The sequence below is a fragment of the Festucalex cinctus genome, chromosome 19 (genome assembly GCF_051991245.1).
Source record: "Festucalex cinctus isolate MCC-2025b chromosome 19, RoL_Fcin_1.0, whole genome shotgun sequence".
NCBI lineage: Eukaryota > Metazoa > Chordata > Actinopteri > Syngnathiformes > Syngnathidae > Festucalex > Festucalex cinctus.
The window spans coordinates 3,078,991-3,102,646 of record NC_135429.1 but is presented as its reverse complement, the minus strand read 5'-3'; the positions used below and the strand labels follow the sequence as shown (position 1 = coordinate 3,102,646).

Below are 23,656 nucleotides of genomic sequence, written 5' to 3'. Positions count from 1 at the left end.
TGGACTTTGACGGAGCCGCTAACAAACAAAAAAACGCCCACACCGGAAGTCGAGCACAACATCATCGCTGCAATGCTAGCAGCATATTAACCTACCCACGGTTGCCGTTCTGTGTTATTCACTCAAAGTAGCTTTTCAACGCATTTAACCGGTATTATTATTTCGTGGTTCGCGACATTTGCAACAAAAATGTCGAGTAGGAAAAGGTCAAGGGAGAAAGACGAGCGACGCGAGCATAAACGACACAAAACGACGTCCAAGGAGGACGACGAGAAGCTGAAAAGTCAGATGAAGAGGCTCAACCAGCAAGTACAGAACCTCAAACACATTGAGACATTGTGAGTGTTCATATTATTTCTTGTATTTATATTCAAGCTTAGAACTGGGACTGGGTTATATTGCTTTAAAATAAAAAATTCGATTCAAAGCAAGTTGTATTTGTTTTTCTTCACTCCTTCTGGTACTTGCTTCATTTACCAGCAACTGCCACAGATGTGACACAAATGCAGGAATTAAAGTGTATGTTAGCTTCGATCTATTTGAACCAGTGTAAGTAGTGCATGCCAGCAGAGGTTGGAGCTACAAAAAAGCTATATCAATAAAAAAAAAAGAAAAAAACAGAACGTCCTGCCAGTTAAACTGGAATGAATCAATAAAAACATTTAATCACCCTACCCTACTGAAGCATGGATTGAAATTGCAAAGTCACAAATTAAGCAGTTAACAAACATGTCTCTTCTTTCTCCAGCTATGAAAAACCTCCACCTGGATACATCAAGGTAATATTTGACCATATTTGGCCCAATCTGGTGGCTATTAAGTTGACCCGCCCGACACACACAATTTTGATTGACAGGAGCACGAGGAGAAACCCGAGGACTGCATTCCCGCCGAACCCGGAAATGAGAGCGCGCGCACCTTCCTGGCTAACGCGCCCACCAAGGGCCTGTGGATGCCGCTGGGCAAGGAGGTCAAGGTGATGCAGTGTAAGTGCACAGGATTCATATTAGGAGTGTGACGATATATTGATATCGCCATAAATCGGGATGCTTTGTCTCCCGATAGATTATCGATACGCCTACGCGAGTATCGCGATATTTGTAGTTGATATACTGCCACTATAATGGCTCCATTGTTCATGACTTATTGAGCAATGACTTGGCAGGCCACTAGGGGGAGCGCCTCATAAGAGTAGTGAGGAAATGGACGCGAGTCTTCAGGTGAAGAAGACTTCATCTTAGTTTTTATTATTATTATTAGGGCTGCACAATATATTGAAAAAAATATCGATATCGTGATATTGGTCCTGCAATATGCATATCGCAAAGACATGCAATAAGTTTCATATGGAATTTTATTTGACCAATCGGACGTTAACTAAAATGTGTACCGCCATCCGATAGTTGAACATTATCGAGAGGTAATTACAGTTAATGAACTAAGAATATATTGAGTTTGCTTTTTTTGCTGCATTAAAAAATGTAATTCTTTCATTAGATAATAAAAATGTAATTTCTGTTGGTGCATAAATATCGCAGTAATATCGATAACGTTATATTCAGCAACTATATCGCATATCACATGATTTTCCAATATTGTGCAACCCTAATTATTATCATTATTATTATTATTGTTATCATTATTATTTTTAATTTATTTATTTTTTGTTATTTTCTTTTATTGATCTTTTTATATATATTTATATATTATGTATTTTTTTATATTTATTTATCTTATTTTTATTATAGTATTCTGAATTTTTTTTTTAAATTATTTATCGATATTTATTATTTTTATTTATTTATTTCTTCTTCTTATTATTATTATTATTTTATTTAGTTTTGTTATTTTTCATTTATATTTTTTATTTATTTATTTTATGATGTATTTATATTTATTTATATTATTTTTTCTAATAGTATTATGAATGATTTTATTATTTATTGATATGTGTTATTTTATTTTTATTTATTTAGATTATTATTTTATGATTAGTTTTATCGTGGATTTATTAGCTGAGCAATATATCGATAATTGTATCGTCATCGTGAGGTTATGTTTATCATGAGCCTTGTATGGCATATCGTATCGTATGGTGAGGTACCCACGTTTACCACCCCTAATTCATATCATGGAAGCTCCGAGATATTGCACGACGTGTCTCGTGTCTGGATGGAACATGGTGTTGTCGGTAATATTCATATTACATTATTATTATTATTATTATTTTATTTTTTTTTAAGCCTGCTAGACCTCTGAATTTCATTTGGGGTTAATCAGAGGGACACTTAAACGGGTGCCAGGTGCTTTGAATGCGATTGGTTCGTTCTGAATACAGAACACCGCTGCAGTTGGAAAAGGGGTGTGTTCACTTATGCAATCACATAGCACTGCTGCGAGGTAGCGGCACGTTTTGGCCATCTGCGACATGCCGTGGCGGCCGCCCAGGAAAGCAGAAAGAAAACAAACGTACAGCTGGGCTCGTCATTGTTCTCCAACTGTCACGCCAAAGTGCACCAAATGTCGACGCCGCTGACTCATTTTTCGCTCGTCGGAGAGCCGCCAACTTTCTTCGCCTTCCGAAATTTGAGGGTGATGTCCTGAAAATGGAAGTCGCTTTCAATGCATTCGTGCGCTTATTCCGTACAAATAGTCGGGGGTCGACTGTATTTAAAATAATAATAATGAGATGTCATTTGGTGTCACTGACCCCCTGTGGAGAAAATGACAAATCAGTTCATGGATAAGTTTGTATTTTCAAAATAGTTTTGGTGTACTGAACCAAAGTTTGGATGGATTTATTCATTGTAGTTATTTTATTTCATTTGAACTTTTTTGCCTCTATGAGTAACCGATACATTGGAATAATGCCGGTATTGGCCCGATACCGGTATCAGTACTGGCCCTACATGCCAATTTTTAAAAACCACTTTGAGAAGATGTGATTCAGCAAACAATTGACTGATTAGTCGTCACCGATGTTTTTTTTTTTTATTATTCTATTTTTATTATATTTCTTTATTTTTCCCCGTGCGGCAGGCTGGAGGTGCAAACGCTACGGCCATCGCACAGGAGATCGTGAGTGTCCGTTTTTCATCAAAGGCAACCAGAAACTGGAGCAGTTCCGCGTGGTAAGTGCACGTGTATATATTTATTTTAAAAAAAAATAAAAAAAAATGCATTTGCATGTCAGCTTCTCTGTCTAATGTAACCTAATGGGACAAATGGAGCACTCACTCCCTGCAGTCATTACCATAAATGCAACTCTTGTCATTTTTATTTTTTTTTTCAACCGGGAAAACGCTGAGTGATGGCAAAAATGGGAAAAAAAAAAAATATAGCAAAAAAGTGGTGGTAAATGCACGCATGGCCTTAAAAGGCCATTTCCCGACTTGCTATCTGGTAGCAGTGTGACCATATATCGATATCGATCCATAAATCGTGATACTTTGTCTCCCGATAGATTTATCAATACACCTACGCAAGTATCATGATATTTGTAGTTAATATACAGCTACTATAACGGCTCCATTTCTTCCTGACTTATTAAACAATTACTTGGTGGGCCACGAGGGGGGGGCGCCTCGTAAGAGTGGCTGGAAAATGGACGGAAGTCTTCACGTGAAGAAGACTCATCAGCTTAGTTTTATTATTATTATTATTATTATTATGACTAATACGATTATTATTATTATTATTATTATTATTATTATTAATACTATTATTATATATATTAGGGCTGCACAATATATTGAAAAAATATGTATCACGATATTGGCCCATGCAATATGCGTATCGCAAATACATGCAAAAGTTTCATATGGAATTTTATTTGACCAATCGGACGTTAACTAAAATGTGCACCGCCATCCGATAGTTGAACATTATCGAGAGGTTAATTTAAATTCATGAACTAATATTATATTGAGTTTGCTTATTTTGATGCATGAAAAAATGTTATTCTTTCATTAGATAATAAACATATCATTTCTTTAGGTACACCTTAAATATTGCAGTAATATCAATATCGCTATATTCAGCAACTATACCGCGTAGGGGTGTGAATTGCCTAGTACCTGACGATTCGATTCGTATCACGATTCACAGGTCACGATTCGATTCGATACCGATTAATCCCGATACGAATGGTCACGATTCGATACCGATTAATCCCGATACGAATTTATAAGTCGATTGTTGCGATTTTTTTCCATTCAAATTTAGAAAATACTATCAGTAAATTTGTACATGTACACTGTAAGATTTGTATGAATATATTTATCTAAAACTTGAGGCTTATAACCGTGAGCCACTGTACACAAACAGTTTGCAATCTGTTTCACATTTGAACAGCATTAAAATAAAAATATTAAGGCTTAATGTGCCGTTCATATAACATTCTTCCATGCTCAAGGTGTGAATCCTAAAAAAAAAAAAAAAAAAAAAAAAAAAAAAAATCGATTCTGCCGATTATTGAATCGATTCGAGAATCGCGCGATGTAGTATCGCGATATATCGCCGAATCGATTTTTTTTAAACACCCCTAATACCGCGTATCGCATGATTTTCCAATATCAGCCCTATATATTAGTTATGATTATTATTTATGATTATTATTTATGATTATTATTATGTATATTTATATATATGTATATATTATGTATTTGTATTATATTTCTATTTAGTTATATTATTTGTATTATTATAAAATGAATTATTATTTATTTAATTATTACTTATTTTATTTTTAGTTATTATTTATTTTGTTTATATTATTATTATTATTTTATGATTATCGTGGATTTATGACCTGAGCAATATATCGATAATTGTGGTGTTGTCATATAGTGATTTATTTATTACTTATTTATTGATTATTTATTTTATTTTTATTTATTTATTTATTATTTATTTTGTTTATATTATTATTATGTTATGATGATTGCTGATTATCATGGATTTATTACCTGAACAATATATCGATAATTGTGATATTGTCATATCGTGAGATTTATTTATTTTATTATTTATTTATTTATTATTATTTATTTTGTTTACGTTATTATAATTATTTTATGATTATCACTGATTATCGTGGATTTATGACCTGTGCAACGTATCGATAATCGTGGTATTGTCATATCGTGAGATAATCGTTAATCGTGAGCCTTGTATCGCATATCGCACCGTCACACGCTTGCTATCTGTCCGCCGTCCATCTTGACAGCTTCCTGTTTGTCCGACAGGCCCACGAGGACCCCATGTACGACCTGATTCGGGAAAATGAAAGGAACGAGAAGGAAAGCAGGTAAATGAGCGTCGATTCCGTCCGCGTCTCCGTGGCGGCGGCGGCGGCGGCACGCGGATTGTGCGTTTGAGTCATTGAGAGGTCACCTTCTCAAGCCTCTCGTGTGTTCGCGTGCGCCACTTTCGACAGCTGAAAGGGAGAGGAAACAAAGAGTCCAAGTCTCTTTTGGAACATGTCATTAACCTCAATTTTGAAAAATGATGTATGTCATCGCTTTTTTTTAATTGCTTCTGAGCAGGATTAGCATAACATTTTTCCATAAATTGATTGTCTGTGGCAGCATGGTGAAATTATTGCCGTCATTGGAAAATGCACAAATATTAATGACCACTCTGTCAAAATGTGTTTTCTGGATACGGTTTTTCTACTCGTGTCGTTACATAATTCCCACTGAGTGATTTTTTTTTTTTTTTTTTTTTACATGGTGTCAGCGGATTTTTGATTTTCTGAAATGAAGGCCTTCATTATCTTCAAAATGACTCATAGCCCTTAAACTTGCCATCGAACATAATAAACGTTGCTATGTTTACTTTGGACAGGCTGGGGGAAAATCAAAAACAATATTACTACTGTCACATAAATTAAATTTAACAGAAGCAACACAATTGACCCCCTTTTTTTTTTTTCTCTCTTGACTAGAACTTGAGTGCCTTTATTTGCAATATGTAGTTAGCCTATCTTAGCTTAGCGAGCTTGCTGTCCTTCCACCCTGAAAATGAATCTTCAGCTGTGTGGCTAGAGTGCTTCGTTGTCAGCCTGTGAGTGCACGCACATTTTGAGCCAAGGCAGAATCGGGTGGTGATTTTTTTTTTTCAGTCAGCCATGTTTACACAGGCTTCGTACTTAAGTGTGACAGCTTTAGAGTGCCTTGTTGTCACCATCGTAGGCTTGAGCGGGTATATTCCCGACTCAAAACATGTAGTCATGTGCTGGCATAAGAAAAGTGCGGCAGTAAAGTAGCAGAAGTATTACAGGAAGTCCAAATATGGGTGTAGTGGGCGGGGGTCAAGCAGGACATGTCCGGACATGTCCTCAGCCACCGGAAGTATTACGTCATAGGAAGTCCAAATATGGGTGTAGGGGGCGGTGTCAAACAGGACATGTCCGTACATGTCCTCAGCCACCGGAAGTATTGCGTCACATGAAAGTCCAAATATGGGCGTATGGGGGCGGGACTTAGACAGGAAGTGAAGGGGGTGGGACTTAGACTGAAAATTAGGGGGTGGGACAAGAAGTGAGAGTGAAAGACAAAGCATCATTCTTTAATTTGTGTGTTTATGTATTTTATTCATGTATTTATTTATTTATGTTTTTAACCAAATTCGGCAGGCTTGGTAACTACTGTTCTCTGTGGTGGGCCAAAATTACAAGACATATTTTTTCACTGAAGCTCATCATTATTATTAGCTAACATGCTAGCCTAAAACGTTAGCACAAGAAAATATTTGATTTTCAATGTCGACAGACTTTTTATTTTGTTGCTTTTCTGCCCTCAAGTTTGGCACCTATTATCTGCATTGTGGTTCCTCTCGAACTGTTTGCTCAAAGACATTTTGTCACGCCTCCTTTTTATTTGCAAGTTAAGCATTCATGAAGTTATGTTGACACGAGCATATTAGCCACAAGACAGCCAATAAAACGTAAGCGATTCCATCTCTGATTTGTGTTCATCTTCCACTTAGTGGTTAGAAGGCGTCTCGTGTTCATAAATTAACACGTGGCCCCTGGGCCAAAAGTTTGAAGAGTGAGCGAGCGAGTGAGTTGCGTCCACAGCTGCTCGGACAAAGGAAACGCCTTCGATGTTGTCGCCAACTTGTGCCTGATTATCCTTCTCCAGGATCCAGCAGCTGCAGCAGCTTCTCCAGGACACCACGTCAACGTCGTCCTCCTCGTCCTCTGACTCGGACCACGGGAAGAAGAGGAAGAAGAAAAAGAAGGAGAAGAAGAAGAAAAAGAAGAAGAAGAAGCGGAAGAAGAAGCAGAAGCATGAGTCGTCCTCTGAGTCGGATTGATTGGCGGAGAAGAAATACAAGCTTAAGTCATCTCGCTGCTCCTGCAGGTGATGACTCTCCCTTGTGTTTGGGCAAGATGACCTCTTCTTTTTTTTTTTTTCTTCTTCTTCTTCTCTCAGATGTTTACGTCGTTTTTTTGTATCCACGCCATCGTTGGAAACACTGTGAAACCGCGCACCGCCGCGCTCCGGAGTAAACCCTCAGGACGCGAATGCGCAGCATACTTGGGATGGTTTGAGGTTTTGGGGGTTTGTTTGCTCTCGAAAAAAAAAAATAATAATCCACTCGGCGGGTGAGAAACGTCCTGAGAATAAAGACAACTTCTCCTAAAGAAATGATGAAGAACTTGCTGTGTCTTGAACCCATTTTTCATACTTGGAAGTTGGAATGTTGTGATCACCATCGATTCTCATAAGAACAATTCAGAATCGAATGCAGAATTTTAAATGTCCTAAAATCAATTTTATTGCATTATTTTACACTGTCTTGCCGCTTGTTTGTGTACTGGGAACGCTGTTCATGTGGTACCCGATCTGGCCACGTAGGGGCAGTGTGGTTCCGTGCGTTCTGATACACAGCTAAGTTGTAGCCGTATTAAAGAGTAAAAGGAAAAAGTCACCATCAAGTTATGCCAAATTGCTAATAAAAGTAACATTTTCTCGCAACGTAGGAAGAACATATGACGGTGAGTAATGTTAAGATGCTTCTCTGTATACATTACTGAAGCGTTTTTGTATGCAGTCGTTTCTTTTGAGGGATAAAAGTGCCGCGAGTAGCGCGCTAATTAGCATTAGCATGTCACGTTCTAGCCTTCACATGCTATGGGAAAGATGGACGTCACCACTCGGAAACTCTTAATTACGACCGAGTTCTGTTCAAAACCGAACAATTACAGCAAATAATGAGTTCTACGGAGAGGACATTGAATTGTGTATACTGCGTAATTGTGTAGCTTCTAAAACAAACTGCTAGCAGACGTTAACGCCCTTAATAAGTGTTAATATTTCTTAGCCATTCAGGAATCCTTCTGCTCTCTCCGCCATGTTTAAACTCGAAAAGTTCTCTCAATTCGGAAACTCGGGTCTCAAATTAAATGTTCAGTTGTCCAGTGTAGGGCTGGGAATAAAAGTCGACCAAGTCGATTTAGTCGACCTGAAAGAGCGGTCGACGCAAAAATGCATGTGTCGAAGCTATTTTAATCATTTTATTATTTACATATTTGCGGCACCTGGATGTTGCCGGGACGCCCGAAATGAATATTTCTGTTCCGAACGGATACTTATGACTTAGCACTCCTATTCACCACTAGTAACTAAGATGTTTCTTAGGGTTTGTTTGTGGTCTCTTTAGACTGAAAAGTGAGAAAATTAACATCGATACATGTCTTATTTTTGTTAACAAAACAACCTGCGTCAAAATCGCTAAATATATAAGCGCTTTAATGAATGTATTGCCTCCGGCCTGACACACGTAAGATGGCGGGTGGCCAGACGCATCAGCAACAGGAAGGCGTATCTACTTCCTGTTAAACTGAGCAAGACTTCCGGGTCAGGTCACAAGCCGAGTTTTTATTTTATTTTTTTTTCCCTCACTCGCATTTGCATGGATGCTGGCGGTCACTTCAGACGTTTATGGATTTGAATTGGGTGGAATGGAACTAGGATACAGTCAAAGATTACCACCCCTAATAATTTTGTATGTACTATGGCTGCGTCTCTTGTAATACAGGTCAGTTTGTTTTTATTTATGTATGAACTACTAGAACCTTGTAAAATCTGCCACGGGAATGTCCATCCATCCATTTTCTTGACGGCTTATTCCTCACAAGGGTCGCGGGGGCTGCTGGCGCCTATCTCAGCTGGCTCTGGGCAGTAGGCGGGGGACACCCTGGACTGGTTGCCAACCAATCGCAGGGCACACAGAGACGAACAACCATCCACACTCACACGCACACCTAGGGACAATTCGGAGCGCCCAATTAACCTGCCATGCATGTCTTTGGAATGTGGGAGGAGACCGGAGTACCCGGAGCAGACCCACGCGGGCACGGGGAGAACATGCAAACTCCACCCAGGAAGGTCCGAGCCTGGACTCGAACCGGAGACCTCAGAACTGGGAAGCGGACGTGCTAACCACTCGACTACCGTGCCGCCCCCCACGGGAATGTAAATGTGTAATTTGCCAGAGTGTGTTCCCCCCCCTTTATTTACATAGCGCTGTGGTTGTAATTGATTTCAATTACTATTTATGGTTTTGATCAGGTCATGTTCAATCAACACATACATACCTAATAGGGGTGGGAACTTGTGGGTACCTCACGATACGATACGTCGACATGCGATACAAGGCTCACAATAACGATGATCTCACGATATGACAATACTGCGATTATCCACATATTGCTAAGGTAATAAATCCACGATAATCTACGATAAAAATCATAAAATAATAATAAATAATAAAAATAGAAAAATAAAAAAATAAGAGTTCATAATATTATAATAAAAGTAATATAAATAAAATATCAATACATAATATATGTAATATATATAAAAATATAAAATAATAATAAATAACTAAGCAGATGAGTCTTCTTCGCCTGAAGACTTCCGTCCATTTTCCCGCCACGCTTATGAGGTACTCCCCCTAGTGGGCCACCAAGTAATTGCTCAATAAGTCATGAACAATGGAGCCGTTATAGTAGCTGTCTATTAACTAGAAATATCGCGATACTTGCGTGGGCGTACCGATAATCTATCGGGAGACAACGATTTATCGCGATATCGACATATCGTCACACTCCTAATGACTAAAGTAACTGTAATGGATTCAATTATAAATGTAAATATTCATATTTTTGCTAATGCACCAAGTAAGAGAAAGAAGTTTTGCCTATTTTTGCAGCATTGCTACTTCTGGGAATGTCTTCCATATAAAAGTCAAGTTGGTACTGCGTGAAATCCTTAATTGAATCCAAAATCAATATGAATCGAATTGAATCTTCACCTTGGCGGCGGCAAGCGTCCGGACGCGAGTGAAAGATTTCCACACACTGGAACTAATAAAGCTGGCATCTTGTCCCCCCCTGCAGCTGGCGTTGGGCGTAGCAACTCGCCGCCTTTGACAATCCCCGCCGTGCACGCCGCTCTAAATTCTAATGCGGCCCCCCGGATAGAAGGATTACTGTTCGCCGGCGCTCCGAAAACATAGCCGCCATTTATACGCCCGGACACATCTGAGAGGGAAAGACGCGCTTTAGCACCGATTAGCTTCCGTCGCTATCATACTGCTTGAAACGCTCGTCAACATTTTTTTTGAAGTCCTCAAAGCATTGTCGACGTCATCCAGCGTTTTTCCGTGTGATGCTTTTATATGAACGTTTAGCAAAACTACTACACATATTGAATAAAACCTCCAGAGGATGCTGCTCAAGATCGGATTTGTCTTAATAAGCATCATCGATCCATTTTTTATTTTTTTTTTCTGCTGAGTAATGTTGCACATTCATGCAGTCATTTTGAGAAAGCTAAAAAGTGCCACACAATTATGTTCATGATGAGCTCTCTACCTCGACGCCACCCGCTGGAACTGGTGGGGCACTGCCCCACTTGCCCCTTCGCGGTAAAAGCAATATCACTGAATTAAAAATGTGTCATTTCCCAAAGGGATCCAACAGAATCATTGCATGTAACGTGAGAATCGCAAGGGAAGACGCCAGAGAGAGTTCAATGGCGATGAATTATTAAAAACGTTGACGCGATGGCCCCCCCCACCTCATTTGCCGTATTATCTCCCTCGGTAGAGATTTGCAATCAATGCAAATAGGTTTTTAATAACTGGGATGCACGTCGAAGAGGTTACCAAAAAAATGAAATTTGCAATGTTTTGTTTATTTGTTTGTTTCAGAAATTATTTAAAAATGCTATGAACTGCTCTCAGCATGAAAAAAGCATGATAATAAACAATTTTTTTTTCATTTAATGCCAACATTTTGTCACGTTTCAATCTTATTATATGTGTTCAAATGTTTTCTTTTAATTTGTGATTTTTTACAAGCAAAATCATGCAGGAGGTGAGTGTCTCAAATGGATGCATGACTTTGTCAACATGACTACAATTTAATATTAAATAATACAAGTTAAAAAAAAAAACAGGTGTAGAGTCTCATTTCTCATAAAATTTAATTATTTTAAAATGATTAAAATAATGTTTTTAAAGTATTTAGGTGATAATTTATAGTCATTCAATTAAAATGTAATTAATGTAAATATTTAAATGTGTATTATATATATATCATGAAATAAGCTCTAGCTAACAAATTGAAATATTTAAATATTTGAGTCAATATACTAATTTTTTGAGCACTTTAGTGGGGATGCGCTGCAGTGAATAAAAAAAAAAAAAAAGGTGTAATGCACTCAAATCCATGAAAAACCATGTTGCTAGCACTTTGCAATAGACACTTGTGACGTTTTCACACAAACAACAACACACTGCTGCATGTGCTTGTCTTGTCAGGGCTTCTGCTTTTGCGCTTGCCGTGACGGCGGCGACCTGCAGGGGGCGGAAGAGACGAGGAAGTGCCCGCATCCACACACGCAGACACACAAACACAGGAAGAGAGCAAAAAAGAGAGAGAGAGAGAGAGAGAGAGAGAGTGACACATACACACGCAGGCAGGCAGTCACACAGCAACTCCAGTTTGCTGAAGTGTCCTCGCTGCGGCAGCAGGTACGTCAACCATTTTTCTCTTTCTTTCTTCTCACCGGTTCGAGTGGGAAAGTGTCTTCCTTTGTCGCCGAACGTTGCGCAACGGCCTGCTTTGCGCGTGCGCGTGTATTGCAGATTCCCAATGCTTTCGTGGAAGCGCGTGTGTTTGTGTGTGACTTTTTTCGTGTGACGTTCGAACGAAACGCTCCGTGCAAGTTGCGTGATTGTGTGTGTGTGTTGACGCTTGCCTCTGCGCAAATGAAAGAGATGCGTAATGGTGTGTGGAGACCCCCCCCCCCCCCCCCCCATTCCATACACACCACAGTGCTCGTCATGCCGCGTGGGCTTCCTCGTCATCTTGTTACTACGATTTTAATCAAATATTTTTTTTATAATGATGGTACGCCCACGTGGATATACGAGTAAAAGATGAACTCAAAAGTTACTCAAAAATACGTGACCCCCCCCCCCCCCCCCATAAAAAAAAAACAAAAACACCGCAGGTGTTTGAGTGTACGGAAGCTATTGTATTCACTTGAAGAAAAAAAAATCAGTTTTTCTGACTAATTTATGGGGGAGTTTTTTTTTTCTCTGTTGTTTTGAATTTTTCCCTCTTGTTTTACTGAATATTTTTTCTGTCATAGAAAAACAGGAGGAAAAATATTTAAATAAAACGGACAAAAAAAAAAAAAAAAGATTCCAAAAAATAAAGCAACAACTTCTGTTTTTCAGAGTAATTTTTATTTTTTTTTAAACCTCTGAACTCCAAGTGACTTGTTGCAGACCACTGACCTGTATATATGACTGGATAGCCGATACAGCCCATACAGTACATGCTAGTGCAAGCCGTTGAAGTCACAGGGCAGCCATCTTGTTGCTCCCACCTCGCGAGCAGACGACTGTATAAACTAATAAACTACATGGTATACGTACAGGTGAGACAACAGTGGTCTGCAACAAGTCACTTGGATTTTTACCCCCACTCAAAACTCAAAATACAACCACGTAAAAAAATATATTTGCTGGCTGTCAAGTCTGTCAAGCATGACTGTAAAAATAAACAGAAAGCCATGGCTGTTAAGTCAACCAAAAGCCACAAGAAAGTCACTTTCTAATTGGGTCCATGTATTTATTTTTTTTTAAGTAGATTTTAGTGTCCAAAATATGAAAATGTGTCCCCAGGCTGTGATGTGCATGCCAAAGCAACAGGTGGCGCTGTAGCATCCTAAGCTTTTGCAGCCAATCTGGAAGTCTCTGAAAAATGTGTAATTGCAACAGTTGAATGTCTCAAAAAGTCCCACCGCGAGCTCTCAAGGTACGCTGATGAGGAATTGTCACAATAAGAATAGAAAAAAAAAAACATGTAGAAATGTGTGTTTTGTTTATCTCTGTGTAGGTCATACTAGTTGAATTGATCCATCTTGTTTTGCGAAAACCTTCAAAAATGACTTGAGCGAACTCTGTTATTAGGCTAGCGTTGCGCGGGAATGTTGGCTGTGGGATGTTCACATTCTTCTTTGAGAAACCACAGCAGCATCTGGTGTTGGCTCGCAACTCTCATTCAAAGTTGTCTTGTTGTGGGTCCTGTTCATTATTGTGGTCTTGGGAAATCAAACCGCGTCCACATTCCGGCTAAAATCAGAAGATGTGAGCTCATGACGGCGGCAGCGGCGGCGCGTTTGAAGCCGAGGGGCTCACGTTGTTTTTGCATTGGAGTCTGCAGCGGAGCGCGACACCGCTTTTTGCCTGCAGAGCAACATTTGGCCGTAAAGGCCGACAAACATCCGTTTCGCACTCTTAACGTTAAACGGAAGTGCTGAGTAGCCCGCCGTAGAAACATCCTCACTCCCTCTGTGCATCAAAAGGAATGCACGCAGATTTATTAGCTGCACTGGAGTTCAATATTTTATTTGTTGGCCCTCCCAAGTAAACATTTGGGCTTCGGTTACACCGCAGTGAGCTCATAAAAAACTGGAATGACTGAACTGGAGCAGCGCGGTAATGTGCATGCCAGGCCAGGTGATGGCAGTGTCACATGGATTTTGTATTTTATTGACAGGGTTAAGAATTTGTGATTTGATGTCTTGGCTGTGGGCCACTTGGACATCCTGAATGCAATTGCCGACTTGATTTATAAAAATGGGTGAGGGGAAAGTGTCCCAATTTGAGACCTGGTCTCAAATGTTAGCATTGTAGCATTTTCAAGTATTTGGTGAAGTGTTTTGTTTTTTTGTTTTTAATAAAAAAAAAAAAAAAAAAGTCTGCTGTTTTCATATTTTGGTTGTAAACGGCAACAGAATCAAAACCTTTTGAGGCTCATTTTCAAATGCCAGCATTTTTTTTTTACATTTTTTATTTTTTTTAGTTCCAAAATATGTTGTCATTGTTTACCGTACTAAAATGTGTGTTAAAAGTCGGGTTGTATCTGCAGTTTTCATTTTATGACCCCGGGCTCAAATGTTAGCATATATTTTAGCTGCTGTCATGGAAACAAACGATGACGCCGGATGCTCAAATTCAGAGATCCATTTTCATGACAGTTAAATTTGAGATCTGTTTGAAAATTGTAAACATTTTTAAATGACAAATTGTTGCTTGCAAGTAGTTGGTGCTTATACTGCGGCCGTTTGACATGTCGTGAATCATCATGTGTGCCGGAAAGACAGACACGTCGTTGTAAACACATATCTTCCATTGCGTTCATTGAAATTTCATATATCATAAGTAGGAGTGTGACGATATATCGATACTGTGATACTTTGAATCCCGATAGATTATCGATACGCCGACGCAAATAGTGCGATATTTGTAGTTAATATACAGCCACTAAAACAGCTCCATTGAATATCCCAAGCTGTAGTCACGGTAAACGAAGAGTTGCGATGCTGCCTGCCACTTGAACGTTTTTCCAAACGGCAATCACAAATGCTGAAAACAACACGCTTCCTCAAAAACACTCGAAGCTAAAATGGTGGCGAAAACCTCCCCCGCCCCTCTCGCCCGTCTCCCCTCACAGCTTGTTATCTTTTCTCATTAACTTCCTCTCTCACAATATCTGACTGTCATTCACGTTTTTACTCCCCCTGGAGTCGCAGCAGCAGCATCCCTCCGGTGTGTCGGCTTCCTCGCTCCGTTTGGCAACCCGGCGGCGGAAGGCAGCTAGCTACAGTATGTAAATTGTTTTCCCCTTGATGCTATCTGTCCATCTTAATGAAGTGCTTTCCCCACCCACCTTGCCGTCTTCCATCTCGCCCCGTGACTTTCAAGCGACAACTTTTGACAACACGTGGCCCAAAAAAAATAAAATAAAAAATAAAAAATAAAATAAAAAACAGCAACATTTTGAACCTAGCTGGCAGTTTGAGGTTGCGTTCATTCGCAGGCCGGCTTAATTGCTCCCAGTGGCGGCAAATGGAGCAACGATGTGGGGGGCGGGGCCCTAGGTAGGTCATCATTGACGACCGATGCAAATTGGTGAGCTCGGAATTAAGGGGACAACAAGCGTTAAGCGCATGTTTGCTAATGATCTGCGGTAATGGAGTAGATGCACCATGGGAAAACATTTTCCCAAAACAAATCCGACACCCCCCAAAACCCCCTCCCTCGTGAGGATAAGCGACCGTCGACGTCATCGGGGGTGGGGGGGCCCGGAATGACCCCGAAAAGTGATATGTCTCGCTGCGTTCCAGCTGTGCCGCTGCAGTGCTGGAAATGGGTAATTTGGAGGAAAGGGGGGGTGGGGGGGTGGGGTGTTACAGTGGCTCCCACTTGACGTGTGTTTGTGGTATTCGGCGTCACCCCGCTGAGACTTTTTAGTGCTCTACTTGACTCGTGTAGTCGTGCGGTGGCAGTGGCGGGGTGGAGCAAGTTATGCAAAATGAAGACGCAGCTCAGATCATGAAAAAGTCGACACTCGTTTTATGCTGCTAACAAACATTGGAGCTGCATATTTTTTACCAGTTTGTTTTCATTGAATTTTTCGTCGAATCGTCACTTTTTTTTTTAACAATTTTTTTTCCCTCAAATATTTTTAAATTCTGTTTGATTTGCCATTGCGTTGTTTGATTTATTATAAATTGTATTTTTTCTTTTTTGTGAGTGTAATTGTTTTTTATTACTTGATATTTGATTAGACTAATAGGTTTGTTGCCCATGTCATTTTTGGAATTTTTCAATTCATTTAATTTTATTTGTTTAACAGGGACATTGCACAAGAAATTTTCAACTCTTTTTCAATGACTATTGCTAAATATTGTCTTTTATTTTTTCAGCTAATATTTTTTTATTTTTTAGATGATATATATTTATATTTGTACAGTTTTCATCTTGTATTTTATATCTTTGTAATTTTTAGTTAATATTTTGGTTTTTTTTTTGTAGTTTTTGTCTGTTTGTATTGTTTTTTTCTTTTTTGTAGTGTTCATTTAAGTTTTTTTTGCTAATATTTTTTATTTTTTACTTTTTCTATTGTTAATTTTTAATAATTATTATTGAATATTTTTTGACCAGAAATGGCTAGAAGCTAATTTTCAACTATTTTTCAATGATCATTGCTAAATATTGTCTTTTATTTTTTGTTGTTATATTATTTTTGTCTTTTTGTAGTATTCAATATTTTTTTAATTTACTTTTTCTATTGTTAATTTTTAAAAATGATTGAATATTTTTTGTCTCGTAGTTTTTTTTTTAAACTATAGTTTTTGTTTCAGTTTTCTGTTGTCTATTTTGTATTTTAATCTATGACTTGATATATTTGCATTTTTAATTTATTTTTTTTCTCCCAATTATTTGTTTTTTAAATTCACAGATTTTTTTTGACTGTTTTTTTTTTTTAAATCTAATATTTTACTGTTGTTTGTAAATTATTTCTAGGGATGTCCCGATCACATTTGTTCACACCCGAGTCCACGTCACCTGATGTTGATTTGCTCTATGTTTTACATGTGTATATTTTCCATCACCTGCTTTTATCCGTCGGCCCTTGTCACGGTAATACCGCGTTTAGTTGCTCCTCCGTTGTGTTGACTTGGAGTGTGTGTCATAGCTGCGTGAGTCAGTGTTAAACGCATCTTTTTTTTGACCTGGGCTCTTTGACAATATAGTATTTCATTCAACGCCCAAATAAATGGCTGCGTCACCTTCGGCTCGTGGGCTCAAAGTGATTTTTTTTCTTCTTTTTTTTTTTTTTTCCTCTCTCTCTCTCACAAAAAATGGCTTTTGACGTGGAAAGCGTGTGAAGTGGACGCGTTGTGTGCGTCAGGCCGAGCGGAGGCCACACGTGAAGGTGATCCGTCAAGGTCGGCGTGGAGCCAGCGGGGGAAGCCTTGGATTGAACGGCTTAATGGAGGCTCGGCCTTTTTCACTGTCGGAATCAATCAACAGCGCACAAGGACAACTTTCGTAGGCACGTCCCTTTCGAAAATTATATTAGCTGTCAGCATTTTTTTATTTATTTTTTTTTACCTCCGACAAGAAGGTTGTGCACCATTTCCCCCCCATTTGCACAGAAATGGTAACGATGTTGTTTGATCTTTTGGGGACAGCTCTTCTTTTTGCACATGAGGTCAAATTTTAGCTTTAAATAAAACGATGTTGACTGTTGTCTGCTCAGTGTTTGTAAAAAGTGAAGTGAAATCACGAGGACTGTCTCACACACACCGGACACGTCTGTTGTATGGCATGTTTTTTTTGTTCCCCCCCCCCCCGACATTTCCTCACTTTGCACACAAAGCCCCGCGTATCCTGTTTTCTATTTGTTGGCCCGGGCGCATCTGCGCGGCACCTGGCTCATCAGCCCCGTGTGAGAAAGCGGCTGGCTAGCGTAGCGTTAGCGTCGCCTTCGGCCCCGCCTCTTGTTGTTGTTGTTGTTGTTGTTGTTTTGCTGTCCGCAGGGAAAGCAGCAGCACAGCCACACGCCTCCCTCTCGTGTGTTTGGAATTTTTGCATATGAGTCACGACACAATTTAGTGCTTTGCATCCCAGAAGTGCACATTGGGGCAGTTTCACATCACCGCAAAAGGAAAAAAAAAAAAAAATGCGATCAGGAAGTGAAATGGGGTGAAGGTTCCTCACAGACAACTTCATTAAGTACGCATAATCACATGCAAAATCGTAATCGAATCGAATCGTGAGACAGTCAAAGATTCCCAGCCCTAGTTTTTAGTTTTATTTTGTTCGGTGTCAGATTATTAGGAACAAGTCTTGGTAAAATGCAACCAGCATTTAAAGATTTTTTTTTTTCTTTCTTCAAAAAATAAACATTTAGATTTTTTTAAAACGTGATTCTCAGTGTATTTCTAAGTATTCAAAATGGCTTTAATCAAATAAACAATTTAATAAATATTTTCCAAAAATACTTATGCACGTTTTCTACCATTTTCTAGACGTTTATATAAACATTTGTTTAGTAAATGAAAAAAAAAATGAAATAAAATATTAAAAATCAATCACACTAAAAAAGTGTGTTTTAAATATGTGGAAAAAAAAGTTAAACCAAAATACAGTAAATAACTAAGCTTGCTGATTGATTAATTTCAGCAGGGTGTGGAAACCCTAAAAGGGGGCGTGGTCTTTGCGGTAAGTGTCTTGGAGGTTGCCACTGCTCTTAAAATAGGGCACATACGCGACAAGAATTGTAATTTGAAGATGCCACAAATTGTACGCTTTGCCCAAAGTCCCCTCCAAGAACTTCCTGTCGGCATGGAGACGAAGGTGGGGGGGGGACTGTCGTGCCCTGCCATTGGCTGTCGACCAGACCAGGGCGTATCCCACCTCTCACTCAGACCCCAGCTCAACTTTGACCCTTGTGAAGATGTCATGAGCATGTCCGTCCGCGCAGTTGCTACATGGCGTGCTGGTATGTATGACATCATCAGCATGACATCATACACACGGCAACCAAAGACGCCTTAAGGAATCGCTTCCTTTATTATGTCTGTGTGTGTGCAACCAGTTAACCCACACAGAGACTAAAAAGAACTCCTCCGAGTCCCACACTCCATAAATAGTTTTCCCCATTTGAGCAATAGCCCACACCCACTGTTCTTTTTTTTTTCTTTACCCCAGCACACTTTTTAGTGGTGCCAGGGCGTGGAAGCCGAGCTGGCACGCTCACTGGCGGCGTCCCGCGCGGAGCGTATGTTGAAACGTGCGGCCCTGGGGGCAGAGGTCAATAAATAAATAATAGGGAAGCAGTCTAAAATTGGGATGTGTGGCTCCGGCTAATTGGCGGGTGACTCGGCCCACAGAAAGGGCGTGGATTCCAAGCGTGCGTGTGCATGTGCGCGTGTTTGGACAGTTGTTAGCATTTTAGCCCTTCTCAATGGGAAACCATCCGCAATTGTTGTCAAATACATATCAATCTTTTGTACACTGTTAGCATTAACTGTTAGCATTTGGTCAATTACCATTTAAAATGCCCAACTCCATTTACAAGATCTATATTCCTCATCAATCAGCTTTAGCGCATTATGTGCTCGGATTGATGTTTTGCTGTATTAGCATAGCTACTGTTAGCATATTAGCATGGTACACTTGAGGTGCCTCATTTCCTGGAAACAATGAAGATGTGCAGACTTTGTTTGAATTGTTAGCATTGTCGCCCTTCTCAATAGGAAACAATACCGGGGCATGTTTTCAAATACATATCAATTTGCCTCAACATCTTTTATTCACTTTGAATATGTTAGCATAGCAAGTGTTAGCATGTTAGCATTTGTTCAATTACCATTTAAAATGCCCAAGATCTATATTCCTCATCAATTAGCTTTAGCGCATTATGTTGCTCGGGTTGTTGATGGTTTTGCTATATTAGCATAGCTACTGTTAGCATATTAGCATGCTACACTTGAGGTGCCTCATTTCCTGGAAACAATGAAGATGTGCAGAAGTGGAAAGGAAAGGGAGGTCCGTTTGGCACTTGTCTAATGTGGGAGGAGATGTGTGATGGGGGCAGACAGCTGGCCAGGCAAGTGTGTGTAATGTGTGCGTCCGTGTCAGCCACAGTGACTCCTTTGTTCCCCGCTCACTTCCGACTGTCACCATAGCTGTTGGTTTATCCCTCAGGAGAGCAAAATCACGGCAAGTACGTACATACATGGCCTTTACTGTCCAAGTTGGTTTGAAAAATTCTGCCCCCCAAAGCCACTTTTATTGATGCTAAATTTACTAGGCGTGATGAGTAGACCCACAAAAAAAGTATCAAGAGGCCATGTCCTCAAAGACACAGGATATCAATCATTTTTGGATCGAAGGAACCATTTTGGCTTGATAAGCTTGCCCCCGTTAGATTTTCTTTTTATCAGCCCCCAAAGCTGGTTTCAAAGACAGCGTATTAGGGCCACGTATGAATATGTTTTTTTTTAGAGGGCAGGCGCAATATGCTGAGAACAAAAAACTTCAAATCTGACACGTTCTAAAGTGGCAAATTTGGGAGAAAAAAAACTCATAAATTTGCAAGTTTAGAAAGTGGCAAATTTTCCACTTTGTAAATAAAGTGGCAAATTTGTGATGAAAAAAAAATCTTGTAAAATTGCGATTTTTGAAAGTGGCAAATTTGTGAGGAAAAAAAAAATCTTGTAAAATTGCGATTTTAGAAAGTGGCAAATTTGCGACAAAACAACTATTTGCGAGTGCTAAATAAAGTGGCAAATTTGTGAGGAAAAAAAATCTTATAAAATTGCGTCTTTCGAAAGTGAGAAATTTGCCACTTTGTAAAGTGGCAAATTTGTGAGGAAAAAAAGCAGTGTAAATTTGTGAGTTTAGAAAGTGACAAATGTGCGACTTTTGAAAGTGGCAATTTTGCCACTTTTTTTTTTTCTCTCAAGTGGCAAACTTCGGAGAATTTTTTTTCTCTTGGAAATTTGCCACTTTAGAAAGTCGCAAATTTGCCACTTTAGAAAGTCGCGAATTTGCCCCTTTCTAAACCTGCAATTTTACAAGATTTTTTTTTTTTTCCTCACAAATTTGCCACTTTCCAAACTCGGAATTTTACAAGATTTTTTTTTTTTTCCTCGGACATTGGTTGTGGGTGGAGCATTGGCGGCGAAGCTTGATGACTGGCCATAAAGTAGGTCACAAGCTTTTGCTAATGACTTGGCCGCTTGCGGGCCCGCCCGCTTGCCTGAGTTATGGTTTAATAAGACGAGTAATTGTCTGCTCTGGTCAAGAGTGTGCACTAAAGCGAGTTCATCACGGTCAGCCGGGAGACGGAACGCTTCTGCTTACCTTCTTATTAAACTTTCTCCATTGTGCTCGGGTGTTCACGTGGGCTTTTATCGCCTCTGGGCACCCTATTGTTCACTTAATGCCTCCCAGCCCCCAAAAACGACGCATCGATGGATTGGTAGCATAAATTTGTCCAAAATGTCTTCCAGTGATGGCTTAATGAAGTTTTAGGCCTTTGGATGAATCTGGACCTTCGTCGTCTCGTGTTAACATTTTTGGTCCGCTTCTGTAGCCGACTTGTATCTGGTGTGCGTCTGAACCCTTTAGTTCAAGTAGGACGGGTAAAAATAGCCACAAATCAATCCCCAAACGTTCCCTCCCTGCTCTTTTGCATCTCAGCATAGGCTCGCGCGCAAAGTCGACGGGGGGGATGGATGGATGGATGGATGGGATGCGGCGGAGAAAAGCTTGGCGGCCACAATGACTGGCACTTGGCAGCAAAATTCATTTTGAAAAACCGACTGGTGGCCCCCTTACCCTGTTTCCGAGCACATGAAAGAGGCTGTTGTGGTGGTGATGATGATGATGATGATGATGATGACCTTTGTGTTATTACATGCTTCGGTGCACATGATAATCCTCGGCGCTGCGGAATTTAGCTAAAACAGAGAGCAAGGTTCCAATGAGAGATGTACTCCAAGTGAGCTCGGACCCCTTTTCAACACCCACGCAGAGTCGGCGCGCGCCCGTATACTTTTCCAACGCGCCTTCCTCTGTTTTTCGGACTCTTTTTGCATACTTATCGTTTCGTAGCTTTGTTTGTTCGCATCGCGTCATTGTTGCTAGGGCTGCACGATATTGGAAAAACATATGCGATATAGTTGGTGAATATAGCGATACCGATATTATTGCGATATTTAACTCATTCAATTCCAAAACGTGCAAAAAACGTTTTTAAATGCTTTGTCCTGTCCTCATGTGTGCCTAAGCATGTGTGTGCGTGTGTGTTTTTTTTTCTTTATGCAAGAGCATACAGAAGGCTTTGATGCAGCTTCAGGCATGAAGAGGTGGCTTAAATCAATAGTAGTTATTAAAACTGCCAGTAGGGGGCAGTAAAGTATAAGAGCGCAGCCAGGGCCATGTTGCAACAAGCTTTTTGTTAGTGTTTTCACCAGGAATGTGAATATTGATTGTTAGTTATATTCTAATGCTAATTGCTGCCAAACAGAAACATACAAATATACTTTTTTTTTTTTTTCTAATGAAAGAAGAGACTCTAATTTTTTTTTGTGGTAGTTTCCATGTTTTTATAGCAATAGAACACAATATTCTGTGGCTCTTACCAGTAAAACAGCCGGGAGCGATGGGGGTACCTTAAGAAATTTGATTAGAAATTAGAATATTTTTTTCATGCGACAAAATAAGCAAACTCAGTGTATTCTTAATTAATTGTAATGACCTCTCGATAATGTTCAGCTATTGGATGGCAGTGCACAGTTTAGTTAGTGTCTGACTGGTCAAATTCCGATAAAAGCATAAAATTCCATGTGAAACTTATTGCATGTTTTTGTGATATGCATATTGCATGGGCCAATATCGCAATATCGATATTTTTTTGATATATTGTGCAGCCCTAATTGTTGCTTGCTTGAGAAGCGTAGTTACGTCACTTTTGCTCATGCTAATGTAGACATTTATTTGTGCCTTGTTGTCGACTCTTCTTTGTGCTTCTGGGTTTGCCTGAGCCCTTTTCAAAAACTTGACCAAATTCGCTTTACCTAAAGTCACATTTTTTTGTTTTTGTTTGACTGCCTCACACTCAAGCACTAAATGTTCTTCACTACATTTATTTACGACACACAATTGATAGCAGCTAGTTAGCACGCGTCGTTAGTGCTGTTGAAGCCGCAGGCCATATAAGCCCTTTCAAGTTTACTACCCATTGATTCCAAGTATGCCAGAAGTTGAAAAACCCTTTCGCCGCTGGGGAAAGAAGCAGTTCACGTCTGCGTGGAACCTATCCCAAGTTCCCGTCGGCTTTAGCACCGGAAATTAGCCCTGACCTGGGATGACCGATCATTCACGTCCCATTTAACACCGCGGTGCGAATGCCAGCTTGCCACAAAGCCTGTGCTGTTAAGCTCTTGATGTTTACCCCCCCATAAAAAAAAAAAACGCACACATTAGAAAAGCTTTTGAGTCATCATGAGCGTATTGTTAGCTTTTTACCTTAAAAGCTGGCTCAGCCGGGACATAATGCTAATGCTGCTCTGTAAATGAAGGAAAGCTTACGTTTGTGGGATTTTATTTTTCCACAATGTCGCTTAATCTTAAATCATTCAGTGCCATTGACGGATGTAAAAGTAAAAAAAAAAAAAAAAAAAAAAAAAAAAAAAAAAAAAAGATTGAAAAAGTATTATTTGTAAGCTTGACGTGTTGCCTACCTGCGTGCTGCAGCATT

The 23,656-nt window shown here is 39.6% G+C and overlaps 2 protein-coding genes across 3 annotated transcripts in view; both read left to right on the top strand.

Moving 5' to 3' along the window:
* The first annotated feature begins 29 nt into the window (after positions 1-29).
* Positions 30-7,665, top strand: rp9 (RP9 pre-mRNA splicing factor). Its single transcript, XM_077506895.1, has 6 exons — positions 30-338; positions 749-779; positions 857-986; positions 3,040-3,131; positions 5,247-5,308; positions 7,146-7,665. Exons 1-6 carry the CDS (start codon positions 190-192, stop codon positions 7,318-7,320), a joined length of 639 nt encoding a protein of 212 aa, XP_077363021.1. The 5' UTR covers positions 30-189; the 3' UTR covers positions 7,321-7,665.
* A 143-nt stretch (positions 7,666-7,808) lies between these two features.
* elmo1 (engulfment and cell motility 1 (ced-12 homolog, C. elegans)) overlaps positions 7,809-23,656 on the top strand; it is a 48,609-nt gene continuing 32,761 nt past the window's right edge. For both annotated transcript variants that reach the window (XM_077506887.1, XM_077506886.1), the window contains exons 1-2: positions 7,809-8,005; positions 11,839-12,051. The gene's annotated coding sequence lies outside the window, so the exon portion shown is untranslated. The remainder of the gene's footprint in view (positions 8,006-11,838; positions 12,052-23,656) is intronic.